General features: G+C 43.1%; 1 protein-coding gene across 2 annotated transcripts in view; it reads right to left on the bottom strand.

Moving 5' to 3' along the window:
• ccdc90b (coiled-coil domain containing 90B) overlaps window positions 1-12,241 on the bottom strand; it is a 43,766-nt gene extending 31,525 nt beyond the window's left edge. For both annotated transcript variants that reach the window (XM_048532123.2, XM_048532124.2), the window contains exons 1-2: window positions 11,727-12,241; window positions 10,127-10,246 (exon numbers count right to left, since the gene is read on the bottom strand). In XM_048532123.2, coding sequence (XP_048388080.1) covers window positions 10,127-10,246; window positions 11,727-11,832 — 226 coding nt within the window. In that variant the 5' untranslated portion in view covers window positions 11,833-12,241. The remainder of the gene's footprint in view (window positions 1-10,126; window positions 10,247-11,726) is intronic.
• Window positions 12,242-14,081: the final 1,840 nt, after the last annotated feature.

The raw sequence follows: 14,081 nt of genomic DNA, 5'->3' as shown, positions 1-14,081 counted from the left end.
ATGCCTCTTACCCCTGCAGGGCCATTCCCATTGTTCCTACAATACACTTTGTCCCAAGAACTAAACTGTCTTTCTTGCTTTGAGGAGTCTTGTGTCCAGCATTGCATTCTTGATGCCATTTGCAAGTGTAGCCACTTTGAGTGGGCATCCACAATGACTAAGAACAGTGGGCTCACAAAAGACCCTACATAGTTGACTTGTAACCAAGTCCAGGGTTTATCTGATCAGTCCCACGAATGTGGGGGAGGTGCTGGCAGTAATTTTGTCCTTGTTGGCACTACTCCACCAATATGGCTATGTCTGCATCCAATCCTGGTCATCAGATATAACCAGATGACACTGGTGGTGTTCGGCTAGTATCTGGTGGTGACCTTTGCTTAGTACAATCACCATAATAACATGCTGTTCCCGATGATTTGGTTTCTCCCGGTCCAAAAGGTTTTAGGTCTGTTTGTGATTGGCCTTTGGATTCCCCCATCACCATCAGCTGTTTCAGCTTTACCAGGACTGGACCTTTGTGTCCAACGTCTGATATTGTCATCATTACAAGCTCTTTCAGCGCAAGTACCACCAGCAGCTTACCTGCCAGTAGGAGGCAGCTCAACACGTCTGCATTTGTTACTCTTCTCTTGGATGGTGCTCCAACTAGTAATTATACAAACTTAGGATTACAGCCCACCGCTGAATTCAGCCTGAAGCTATGAGCAGCACTGCCTTGTCCTCTTTAAATAGACTTGGCAGGGGCTTGTGGTCCATTATTATGACAAATTTATGTCCATAAAAAAGTATTGTTGGAACTTGCTGACTTCAAATATAACTGCCAAACCTGACGTTCTGCGTTAGTCAAAGTCCTGATACACAAGCTATTGGGCATTCCACTTCATTGCGCCACCTATGAACTAATACTAACCCAGTGCCATACAGGGAGGCACTGCATGTCAATAGCAGATCTTGCTTGGGATCACAGTGTGCCAACATCTTAGATGATAGTATCAGCTTCTTCATGTCCCTGAAAGCTATGGCTTGGCTAGACAACCATTTCAAAGGCTGAATCTTTCTCAAAGGTTGAAATAAAGATACCTGGATGGAGTCCTGGTTGCCTATGAACTTTGCATAATAAAGTATCAGCTCATGGAAAGAGCTAACTTTGGTACAGACGTGGGAGTTAGGGCACTTTTGATCACCCTCACTTCATCTTTGAATGGGTGTAAGCCAGTCGAGTCATCTCTGTCGCCTAAATAGGTCATCGGGGTGCCTGTGCACACACACTTTTTCCCCTTCTAAGGCATATGCCCGCTTGCGAGAAAGGACTATGTTCAAGTTCTCTAAGTGCTCCTTATTCATTTCCCATTATTGGAACTCATCTAGGTAAATGGCAATCTGGAGCAGACTTTGTAAAATGTGCTCCATCATCCCCTGAAAAGAAATGCATGGGCCTACGATATGCTAGACTGCCAATTAGAGTATTTTGTACAAACCTTTATGGGTATTAAGGGTATTAGTTGTGCATACTTCAGGGAATCTTTACATAACTGCAATTACAACCACATGTGGTTCATGACCAGCTTCATGAAGAACAGCAACCTCTGCCAGCTTTGCACACAAATCCTCAATGCAAGGGATTGGGTATTCGCAGATGCAAAGAGCTGTTTACCGTTTGTTTAAAATTCCCACAAAGGCAAACCAACCAATCGGGCTTCACAATTGGTACAACCAGTACTGCCCATTCACGAACAGGATCGGTTTAATGACTCCTTTGGTTTCCAGCCTCCTGATTTCTGACTCTACTTTTGTGTTTTTAAAGCGTCTTTAATGTAGTAAAATACCAAAAGATGCTTCACAGGAATGTGATCAGACAAAAAAGGAGACAGAGCCAAAGACTACCTTAGGACAGGTTACCAAAAACTTTGCCAAAGAGCCATGTTTCCAAGAATGTCTTAAAAGGAGAGATAGTTGAAGAGGCAGAGAGGTTTAGTGAGGAAACACATGGACAGATGAAGGCACAGCCACTAATCTGGGGTGTAACAGGCTTGTGATGGACAAGAGGAGTGAGAGTTCTCAGAGGGTCATAGGGCTGGACCAATGAATATGAAATGGTGTGAATGTGAATGGGCAGATACGAATTTTAAAACTGACTGTTTAGGATTGGCACTCAACATAGGATAGCCGACATACAGGTAAGGGACAGCAAGAACTTAGGCAACAAACACAAAAGGATATTAGGGATGGGGATTTGAATAAAAATTAAGGCCTGGATTTTTGTGGAGCTAGGTTGAATCAGAAGGTGAATCAGAAGGCTCTTAAAAGTAGTCAAATTGGCATGATTCTTGGATTCTTGCCTCAATTCTAACTTGCAGCAAGGCTTTGTTAGCGTGGGATAAAGGTATAGGTAGCAAGCCCTTATGCAACATTTCTTCCCTTGCCAGATCCATCATGGTGGTATTTCAAACATCCTATGTGCTTTGATGGGGTCGGGCTCATACTGAACATAGACTTGGTTCCTGGCACTCCAGATGAGTGGTGAACCACAGGGGAAGCATTCTCTTCAGTAAGGTGCAACAGATGGTGGAATCGGAGTTCAATTATAGTAAAAAAAAAATCTGGAATTAAGAGTCTAATGATGACCATAAATCCATTATCGATTGTTGGAAAAACCCATCTGGTTCACTAATGTCCTCTAGAAAAGGAAACTGCTATCCTTACCTGGTCTGGCCTACATGTGATTCCAAACCCACAGCAGTGTGGTTGACTCTGAACTGCCCTCTGGGCAATTAGAGATGAGTAATACATGCTGTCTGGCCAGTGATGTCCTCATCCGGTGAATGAATTAAAAAAGCCAACATAAATTAACAGTCCCTTTGAAATACATTGCCTTACATTGTCTAAGCTGTCAATTAATTGTATAATGGTATGAATGAAACAAAATAAAGAAAAATCTTCCAAGATCAATTAGGTTATTATAAGGTGATAAATGTATTTAATCAAACTAAATATCATTCCCCTGCAGGCTTTGTCAACAATACCTTTCGGGCTGAGTGTATTAGCCAGTCAAGCATTCATACAGAGGTCATGTCAAATAAAAACACATGTCTGGCTATCTCTTTCAACCGATTGTATGGATACAATTGTCAAAGGGCCTGGCAGTTATTATTACAACTGGTTTGATGCTTCAGGAAATGAAGTTGGGTCTTGTAGATTTCCATCCTCACCATGCATCCTTTGTCAACTTTCCCCTCCTCCCTGGAACAAAAATATGGTCAACAGGACTAAAAAACAGAAAGTGCTAGAGAAACTCAGCAGGTCTGGCAGCTTCCGTTCAGTATGACACTTCTTCAGGAGAATTCCAAGTGACCTTATAGAAGTTTATAAAATCACAAGCACCATGGATACAGTGAATAGCCAAAATATTTTCTCCAGGGTAGGGGAGTCCAAATCTAGAGGGCATAAGTTTAAGGTGAAAGGGCAAAGATTTAAAACGGACCTGAGGGACAACTTTTTCCACACAGAGGGTGGTTTATATGTGGAATGAACTGCCAAAGGAAGTGGCAGATGCAGGTACAGTTACAACATTTAAAAGACACTTGCAGACGTACATGGATAGGAAAACTTTAGGGGGAATGGACCATTAGCAGGAAACTAGTTCAGTTTAGAATACCCGGTTGGCACAGCAGAGTTAGATCTGTGCTGTATGACTAGCTCCAATAAGTCAATCAATCATTCTAGAACACACCATGTAGGATTATGTGTTGTTTTTTGCCTGGAGACCTGTTGCTTGCTTCACAGTGGATCTTCCTGATGTATGGGCTACATTGTGTCTACACTGTGTACAAGGGGGCATAGCTACAAATTGAGGGGTGATAGATTTAAGACAGATGTCAGAGGCAGGTTCTTTACTCAGAGAGTGGTAAGGGCATGGAACGCCCTGCCTGCCAATGTAATTAACTCAGCCACATTAGGGGCATTTAAACAGTCCTTGGATAAGCATATGGATAATGATGGGATAGTGTAGGTGCAGGGGCTTAGATTATTTCACAGGTCGGCGCAACATAGTGGGCTGAAGGGCCTGTTCTGCGCTGTATTGTTCTATGTTCATTCGACTCAAAACACTGACTTTTTTTCCCCCCAACATAGATATTGTTAACCTGCTGAGTTTCTCCAACACTTTCTGCTTTTATTTCCAACTTCCAGTACTTTGCTTTTATGCTGAGCAGGGGTCCCCTTCGCGGACATGGAATCACAGAGTCAGAGAGTCTGACTCCTGTTCCAAGAGTCAAAAAATACATACGCTCAAGTTTAGTATCGACAATGGAACTGTTTGTTGATGAAGAAAGAGAAATGTTAGATAACACCCAAGGTTCCCGCTAAACTAGTATATTGTAGGTGACCTATGATAAACATTACATCAAGAATTAGAGTACTTTTTGAATGTTGACTGTCTCAGCAGCTGTTACTGGACAATAAGTATACACTGATTCAAAACATTTTGAAGTAGAACAGGGTGTTTTGGCAGCCATTAAAATGAAAACAACCAGCTCAGTTCAGATCATTCACCATATTTGCTTCATCACAGAAACATCTCTGACTGTTAGGGAACTACAAGCAACTCTCTCCTACAACACCCCCCCCCCAACCCATTTGTGGGATAATGCGTAGCAAAATCCAGCTGTGCATATAACCCACACTACAATTGCTTGATGAAATATAAATATATTCATATAAATGATTGAAATTGCCTCCTGTGTTTTGTTGCATGTAACTGTTGAGGCAAAAGCCTTCCAATGAATAGGACTGATCTTAAAATATAAACATAAGGGAATGATCATGGGTTGTGGATAAAAATAATTGATATTTTACCTGGTTTGCTTCTTTCATACTCAGAGGAATGATATTTTAATGTGTGCAGTATGTGTGCAAGTAAAGCCTAATAATCACACAACTCTAAATGGAAAGCAAGTTGGTAATTTGGCTTGAATAGTGTGTTACGAAGCAGTTGATAATACAGTCACGACTCTGTGGTGCAGGAGTCAAGTTTCTGAAGATGTAAAACAATGCCTAAAAATGTTTACATTCACATATGCTCAGCATATTCCTCAGAACATCTTTATAAATGGGGCAGCACGGTGGCACATTGGTTAGCACTGCTGCCTCATAGCACTAGGGATCTGGGTGTGATTCCAGCCTTGGGTCACTGTCTGTGCGCAGTTTGCACCTTCTCCCCACGTGTGCTCGGGTTTCCTCTGGGTGGTCCGGTTTCCTCCCACCGTCCAAACATGTGTAGGCTAGGTGCATTGGCCATGCTAAATTGTCCGTAGTGTTCAGGGATGTGTAGATTAGGTGCGTTACAGGGGGATGGGTCTGGGTGGGATACTCTGAGGGTAATTGTGGACTTGTTGGGCCAAAGGGCCTGTTTTCACACTGTGGAGATTCAATGAGAACTAAGTGACAAGATACTTCATGCAAAAATGTGCGTTTTTAAAAACAAAAGACTGTCAATTTCTCACAGGAACAACTGCCCATGGGAAAAAAAAGACTAGCTCAGTTATGTAAAAAGGTATTTGGAACATTTTGTGCAGTTTTGATCTCCATATTTAAAAAGGACATATTTGCATTGGAAACAGTACAGCTAAGGTTCACTAAGTCCCCAGGAATGCAAAAGGTTTTGTTACATTTTCATAGGGTAAAGCAGGGCAAGGAAGCTAAAAAGCTGGTACAAAAATAAGGACAATAGTGTAGGAAGAAAAGTAGTGGGCCAGGTTCATTATCAGATTCCCTTTTAAATAAAGGCATTCAAAAGGGTATTTGATGATTATTTGGTTAGAAATAGTGTACAAGAATATGGGGAAAAGCAGGAAATTAGATTACCTAATGATGCTTGCTTATAGAGTTGAAAGAGGCATAATGGGCATAGCAGCCTCTTTTGCTGTGCTGTAACACTTCTATGACTCAGCAATAAATTTTACTATTATTTATTTAATGAATGCAAATTCTTGGAGACATGCGACAGTCACCTCTTTTGCTGAATTTGAGATCGGCCACAACTTGAAGAAGGGGCACTTATGGGGGTAATATGTAACATTGCTTGTTTTTCTACAAGTGTACAAGTGGTTGTACTGAAGCCAGTGGTGGAGGTTGGCTGTACATGGCTCCCTGGCTTGTCCTGAAGCTGTTTAGCAAAGACCACTCGTGCTGGTAGCAATAAAATATTACACATGGGATAGTGAAAATGCTAGTTAAGGATTAAGACAGGAACTGCCAGTGCTTTGAGAGCTGCTTATAATCCACTGAACATTGGAAAGAAAATGCAGAAATATGCAAAAGAAATTACAGCAAAATGCAGAATAATAAGTGGTTTAATTTATCCAAAAAGTAGGGGAGATGTAACACAAATAGTGGACGAAGAGAAGGGGGTGTACAAAGTATACAGGACTTTTTCGGGGACTTCCATTGTGACAAGGAAGAGACAATCGATTTTGTGCCAAGAAACGGTCCAAGAGGTTCAATTTCAAATAAATATAAAAAGAGTCAGCAAAGATGAATAGTCCCTGACTGAAGGAAAGCAAAACAAATTTTAATGCAATTAAAAGGAACTAGCCCACAAACTGGAGAAAAAAAAACAATGTGCTTCAGACACAGGAGAAATAAAATGTTGACCTATTTTTGATTCAGGAGGCCTGGGTGGAAGCCCCAGCTGCTCCAGAGGTATGTCATGATACCTCGGAGCAGGTTGATTAAAAAAAATCTAAAACAGGCAGCTCAGTCCTGCATATAACAAGGTGCGGAGCTGGATGAACACAGCAGGCCAAGCAGCATCTTAGGAGCAGGAAAGCTGACGTTGCAGGCCTAGACCGTTCATCAGAAATGGGGGAGGGGAAGAGGGTTCTGAAATAAATAGGGAGAGAGGGGGAGGCAGATCAAAGATGGACAGAGAAGATAGGTGGACAGGAGACAGACAAGTTAAAGGGGTGGGGATGGAGTCAGTAGAGGCGAGTGTAGGTGGGGAGGTGGGGAGGGGATAGGTCAGGTTAATGGACACTTCATTATTTGTTTACAAAAAGGTGAGCAGCATGCTAACTTTGACAAAAAATCCAAAAGGACCGCAGATGCTGTAAATCAGGAACAAAACAAAGTTGCTGGAAAAACTCAGCAGGTCTGGCAGCAGCTGTGAAGGGAAAAAACAGAATTAACATTTTGGGTCTGGTTCTGAGGAAGGGTCACCAGACCCAAAACATTAACTCTGTTTTTCCCTTTTTCTCCATCAGTGACTTTGTTTTTGATGCTAATTTTTACACTCACTGAACCTGCACATTACGAGGTCGCTGGGACAGTAGTGAGCTGGGCACCTGCCCACTCCCACTGTGGGATTCTATAAGATCCAGCCCAATGTCTCTTTTTCAGCAATACTCAATTTACCTACCCACAAACAATTATCAGTTTTTGACCAAAATTCAAACAGCTGATCAGAATACAAGCAGATTTATTACCACAAAAATTAAAGCGAGTACAGCAAAAGATGAAGCTCCTTGCATGACTAGGACAATGAAAATTTAAGACTGTAAAAGGATATGGACCAATTTCAAACTAATAATTGTAAAGAAAATGCAGAGGACAGAAATGATTAAAAGGAAATGAATTATAATAACTCAAAAACAGATCTGTTGAAAACCTGAGTTAATGTTTCAGGTCCAGCGACCCTTTGACCCTTCAGATCTCCTAAGGCTTCCAGTAATTTAAATATTAGATGCCCTACAGTGTGGAAACAGGCCCTTCGGCCCCACAAGTCCCCACTGCCCCTTGGAGCATCCCACCCAGATCCATCCCCCCATAACCCACACACTCCTGAACACTATGGGCAATTTAGCATGGCCGATCCACCTAGCCTACACATCTTTGGACTGTGGGGGGGAAAACTGGAGCACCCAGCGGAAACCCACGCAGACACAGGCAGAATGTGCAACTCCACACAGGCAGTCACCCGAGGCTGGGATTGAACCTGGGTCCCTGGCGCTGTGAGGCTGCAGTGCTATCCACTGAGCCACAGTGCCGCCCCTGCTTTAGTTTCATATTTCCAGCATCTGCAGATTTTTCAGGTTTTTTTTTTGTCAAAGGATTCTAAAGTCACGAGGGACTAGGCAGGAAGACCATCTGTAATAAAAATTCTAAAAACCTGAAAAGTATAAAAGGAGTGGGCTTAGTAAATATGTCAAAAGGAATTCTTGCTTATGGAGAACTAAGGAAATGGCAGAAATACTGAAAAAGCCCTTGGTCTCAGTTTTTATAATGTATGAAAATATGAAGTTGTAAGGAAACAGCATGAGGAGGAGGAGGTAGCACACAAGCTAAGAAAATATACAGGAGGAGGTAACACAGAGTTGTGGAAATCTCCCGTGAAGTCCCTTACAGAAAGTGAAAAAAGCAAAATCACTAAAGATTAAAGTTAAAAAGATTGTGATAATTTAATGTATACTTGCTTGAGAGGACAGAACAGGAGTGGAACTTGAGTATTTCTGAAGAGGTAATATGGTGCTGAATTTTCCATGCCATGTCTGGAAGATGTGTTTCAGTACTGCAGCAGGGTTGGGGGGTGGTTCAACATTAAATAATGCAGTGCTCAGTCTACCGCCTTCCAAACCAATCCTTAGCAGACCACTCACCTTCAAATAGAGAGGGTGGATGAGTGTTAAAACTGGCAGTCTTCTCACTATATGTAAATAAATAATTAAGGATCTACTGAGTTTAATTTGATTAACTCCCAATATTACTTCATCCATACCATAAAATGGATGGTGTCGGCAGGCAGGTGGAGGCATGCTGCTCATTTTGTACAAAGGTCAAGAAAGGGTATACTACTGTGGCATCAGGGGCACCCATCCAGAAGACAGCACCCAATACCCTTCCCTTCCTCCTAGGGGTAATTGAAAGTTCCCCTCTCCACCCCACCCCTAAGGTCACTAAACCTTCCTGCCCAATACCTTGTATTACTTGGTCTGCAATCCATTGCTCTTTCTTCCCAGGCCTGCCTACATGGCAGACATGCCCAGTACCAAAGGGATGCTTCCAGAACTGTTGCATATTGGAAAGCATCCCCGGAGGGTGAGACTTCCTCCCACTGAAGCAGAAGGCCCAATTTCTATCAATTGTCCCCACCCACAGCATGTCACCGTTACCAAACGGGAATATTCGTTGGCTGTCTATCCCAAATTTCTCCCCTCACCCCGTAAAATTCTGTTCCATCATGCTAAAGGTTTTCATCTTACACTCATCAGGACAGATGTTACAATACAAAATTTCAAACAAAAGGATCATTTACACTAAATGAATAAATGGGAGGGTGTGCTGATTTGTGGGTAAATGGACTCTGATTGTTTCCTCGTGCATTCTCCATGGCAGTTCCTCAACCATTTACCACCTAAGCATTTTCTTTTAAAAAAAATTTAAGAAAAGGCAAATTGACTGTGGTTGGGCACAACATTCATGGGGAACATATCAGGAAAGTGTCATCCAAATAATTGCTTAATTATATAGGTACAATGCCTGAGCAAATTTATTTTTCCAGCAGAGGACCAGCCCTGTAGATGTAGCTTTTGGCAAATGTAAGTGAGCAGTGTTGTAAAATTGTCAGATAATCTTAAACTGGTTGGTAATCTAGTGTAATTCTTGGCTTACTCATAATTATTCAGCCAGTGCTGCCCAATCACAGAATCACTTCAAATGTTGGACAGCATGTTCCGAATTTGGAAAGTATAAGGTTGGTTGAGTAGTCTGCCTGGTTCAAAGGGCTGAAGGGATGTGATGATTTTTACTCATTTGTATGGTAGGCAGAATGTCTTTTTGGGCTGATGGCAGCACCCAAATAGTGGGGAATTACGTCACCACTGTATAGTTCCAGGATACTGTGATACAGACTGGACACCCTTGAGGCAGATTCAAGAGTTTAGAAGCTTTCTATTCTTCTGTTTGTCCTATTAATTTAAACTTCTTGTAATTTACAAAAGAAACTGAAACATGAAATATCAAATCTCATCTGCACAGAATGATGCTGTTATTTTTGATCTTCAACTTAATATTGTACTTCAGTTCGATACAATAACATTCAAACATTTGACAGGAGTGCTGCTTTCTTTCTCACCATTATTCTCCAGCTCAAGAACGAGAGCGTGAGTGTCAAAACATAACCTCCTTTGCTCCTTGGACAACTGCTCAACCTTTCTAATATCATACGTGCGCAACATGGCAGCAGTGAAAAAACCTACAATCAAAACAGATCAGCTTTGTATTACTTATTTCATCCAGAGTTCCTGATAAGTGTCCATAAATATTCAAAACATCTCATCAATTTACTTTTGAAACAAAGACCTTGTACGACGCATGTCTGCTGTAGAAGGCAGAATTGGTTGTATTAGGGAAAGAAGAGCCTTTAGGAATTCTGAGATAACACAGTGGGGAACTGGAGGAACACAGCAGTCCAGGCAGCATCAGAGGAGCAGGAATGTTAACATTTCAGGTCAGGATCCTTGTTCAGAACTGGTGAAGGTGAAGAGAGCTCAGAAATAAAGAGAGGAGGGGTGGGGCTGAGCTGAGAAAAGGTAGGTGGGATGGTGATCAGTGGATGCAGGTAAGGAGTGGTGGGAATTCGTCAGTGGGGCAGATAGGTGGACAGGCTTCACAAGCTTCAAAATCCCCCTTCCCCCTACTATATCCCAAAACCAGCCCAGCTCAGCCCCGCCTCCCTAACCTGTTCTTCTTCTCACCTATCCCCTCCTCCCACCTCAAGCCACAGCCCCATATCCTACCTACTAACCTCATCCCGCCCCCTTGACCTGTCTGTCCTCCCCGGACTGACCTATCCCCTCCCCTCACATCTACTGGCTCTATCACTGCCTCTTTAACATGTCTGTCTCCACCTACCTTCTCCTCCATCCATCTTCGATCCACCTCCCCCTCTCCCCCTCCCCCTTTTCTGATGAAAGGTCTAGGCCCAAAATGTCAGCTTTCGTGGTCCTAAGATGCTGCTTGGCCTGCTGTGTTCATCCAGCTCTACACTTTGTTATCTCTTATTTCTAAAAAGTCACACCCTTTTCATAAATAAACCATTAATTCATTATTTTTAAAATTCTGTTCTCAGGAATTAATTTTATATTAATCTATTAGACACATCTGTTTTAGATTTTTATGATATCACTAAATTACAAATACATTCACATGGAGGTTTAGATTGTTGTGACATGGTAATGGGGAACGTGTCCTGTCAGTTTGTTTTACCCTGTTCTGAGGATTCGTGGGAAAGGTCCTAATCATGTTGGTTTGAGGTGGGGGTGGGGTGAAGGGAAATGTATTGTAATTAATATTTTCACCGTCATATTTTTGCAGTGGGAGTGGACAACAAAAAAAATCAGCAGGTTCCTCTGGGTTTTCCTTCTAATTGTGTTTTCAGTGATTTTGTAGATTTTCATTCCAGTATCACGACTTGTAGATGAGATCCCATTCGCTTTGGACTGGCAAAAGAAGTCGTAACTCTCCACCCAGTAGGGCTGCAAGATATACCCAGGGGTTACCTCAGCGATTGAGAGTTTTACAGAGAATTTGTACACCCACATTCCTTACGTGGCCTACGATAAACTTTTTTTTTAAAATGCCGTTCAGTGCGTCCGGAAAATGAACTTATTGACCCCAATGACAGCACTTTGACAGTTCAGATCAATACGTTAACTTTAAACAGTCATACTCACCACGTTTTGGCAGTGCTCCAACACTTTGGTCTAAGCGATGCTGCAGAACGTGAACGCGGAAGTGGCAAGTTTGTAACAAACTCTTACAATGTTGTATCTGTTTCATGTCCGTCTTCTCTCTCTTAGTATTCAAGCCTTACCAGTTATTTCTGCTGAAAAGCTGTGAAATTGCGACTGCTATTTAAATCCGAATGAGTGATAAAAGCTTATTTAACGGAACGACATTACCCTTGATGTCATTTCCACTCCTGAAACTGCAAACCTCGCGCTCTCATCCGAAAATTCTTAGAGCTCAGTTTAGCGTCACCCTGTGGTGTGAAGTGAAAATTACAAAGCAAAAACCGAAGTATATTCTGTAATTGCACATTTAGCCCCCTTTCGCTCTCTTTTGACTTTTGCTGAGTTGTGGTTTCACCAGTTGCAACAGTCCTTCCCCAGCTGAACCAAAAATGCCACAGTCCCCTCTCAGCAACCCAGGCCCCCCCGTCTACTTATGTTGAAGCGTGAAAAAATGTGGGGCTGGTAAACAAACAAGTGGAAAATCTCCGCCTTAATTCTGTGACACACCAATGGGACCCTCACAACTCAGCCCTATCATAAGCTGGGACGTTCGTATAGTGTAGATCATTACCTAGAAACCAGAACTAGCAAATGCATTTAAATTCCTCCCTACTATGAAGGATACCAGAGGTCCGACACTTCCGCCATCTACAATCCGACCCCATCACCCAAGACATTTTTCCATCCCCACCCTTGTCTGCTTTCCGGAGAGACCACTCTCTCCGTGACTCCCTTGTTCGCTCCACACTGCCCTCCAACCCCACCACACCCGGCACCTTCCCCTGCAACCGCAGGAAATGCTACACTTGCCCCCACACCTCCTCCTTCACCCCTATCCCAGGCCCCAAGATGAGGTTCACCTGCACATCTGCCAATGTGGTGTACTGCATCCATTGTACCCGGTGTGGCTTCCTCTACATTGGAGAAACCAAGCGGAGGCTTGGGGACTGCTTTGCAGAACACCTCCTCTCAGTTCGCAATAAACAACTGCACCTCCCAGTCGCAAACCATTTCCACTCCCCCTCCCATTCTTTAGACGACATGTCCATCATGGGCCTCCTGCAGTGCCACAATGATGCCACCCGAAGGTTGCAGGAACAGCAACTCATATTCCGCTTGGGAATCCTGCAGCCCAATTGTATCAATGTGGACTTCACCAGTTTCAAAATCTCCCCTTCCCCCACTGCATCCCCAAACCAGCCCAGTCCGCCCCTCCCCCCACTGCACCACACAACCAGCCCAGCTCTTCCCCTCCACCCACTGCATCCCAAAACCAGTCCAGCCTGTCTCTGCTTCCCTAACCTGTTCTTCCTCTCACCCATCCCCTCCTCCCACCCCAAGCCGCACCTCCATCTCCTACCTACTAACCTCATCCCACCTCCTTGACCTGTCCGTCTTCCCTGGACTGACCTATCCCCTCCCCACCTCCCCACTTATACTCTCCTCTCCACCTATCTTCTTTTCTCTCCATCTTCGGTCCGCCTCCCCCTCTCTCCCTATTGTTTCCAGAATCCTCACCCCATCCCCCTCTCTGATGCAGGGTCTAGGCCCGAAACATCAGCTTTTGTGCTCCTGAGATGCTGCTTGGCCTGCTGTGTTCATCCAGCTTCACACTTTATTATCTTGGATTCTCCAGCATCTGCAGTTCCCATTATCACTGATTCCAGAGGTCAGCTGTTTCTGATCCCTTCAAGAACACAAGAATTGGCAATTGGTCTTTATTATAGTTTTAACAATCAATCTGTTCGGAAATGTTATGATAACATCTGAAAGAAGATAAATTGAAAATAGATGTAAAAGCAGAAACTTATAGGAATGAAAGTGATATTCAAGATGGCAGGGGAATAGAGTTTAAAAGTCGTAAGCTTATGCTGCAGCTCTATACATTAAACTTATGCCATCTGGTCTGCCATGGGGAAGACAGTTTCATAATCTACTCTGACAATGCCTCTGATGATCTTGTATACCTCAATCACATACCATCACCCCACATCAGCCTCTGCAGCAAAAAAAACCCCAGCCTATTCAATCTCTCTTCGTAACTGAGACTTTTCATCCCAGGCAACATGTTGGTGAACCTCCTCTGCACCCTCTCCAGTGCATTCACATCCACAGATCAGAATATTCAGTATTCCATTTGTAGCCTAAACGATGTTTTACACTCTTGCAACAAGATTTTGTTGCTCCTATACATTACACCCTGGCTATTTTTTGTTTATTCATCCACTGGATGTGGGCATCGCTGGCTAGGCAGCATTTATTGCCCATCCCTAATTTGCCTAGACGGCAGTTAAG

The sequence above is a fragment of the Stegostoma tigrinum genome, chromosome 6 (genome assembly GCF_030684315.1).
Source record: "Stegostoma tigrinum isolate sSteTig4 chromosome 6, sSteTig4.hap1, whole genome shotgun sequence".
In the NCBI taxonomy this organism is placed as follows: domain Eukaryota; kingdom Metazoa; phylum Chordata; class Chondrichthyes; order Orectolobiformes; family Stegostomatidae; genus Stegostoma; species Stegostoma tigrinum.
This window is presented reverse-complemented; position numbering and strand designations above follow the sequence as displayed.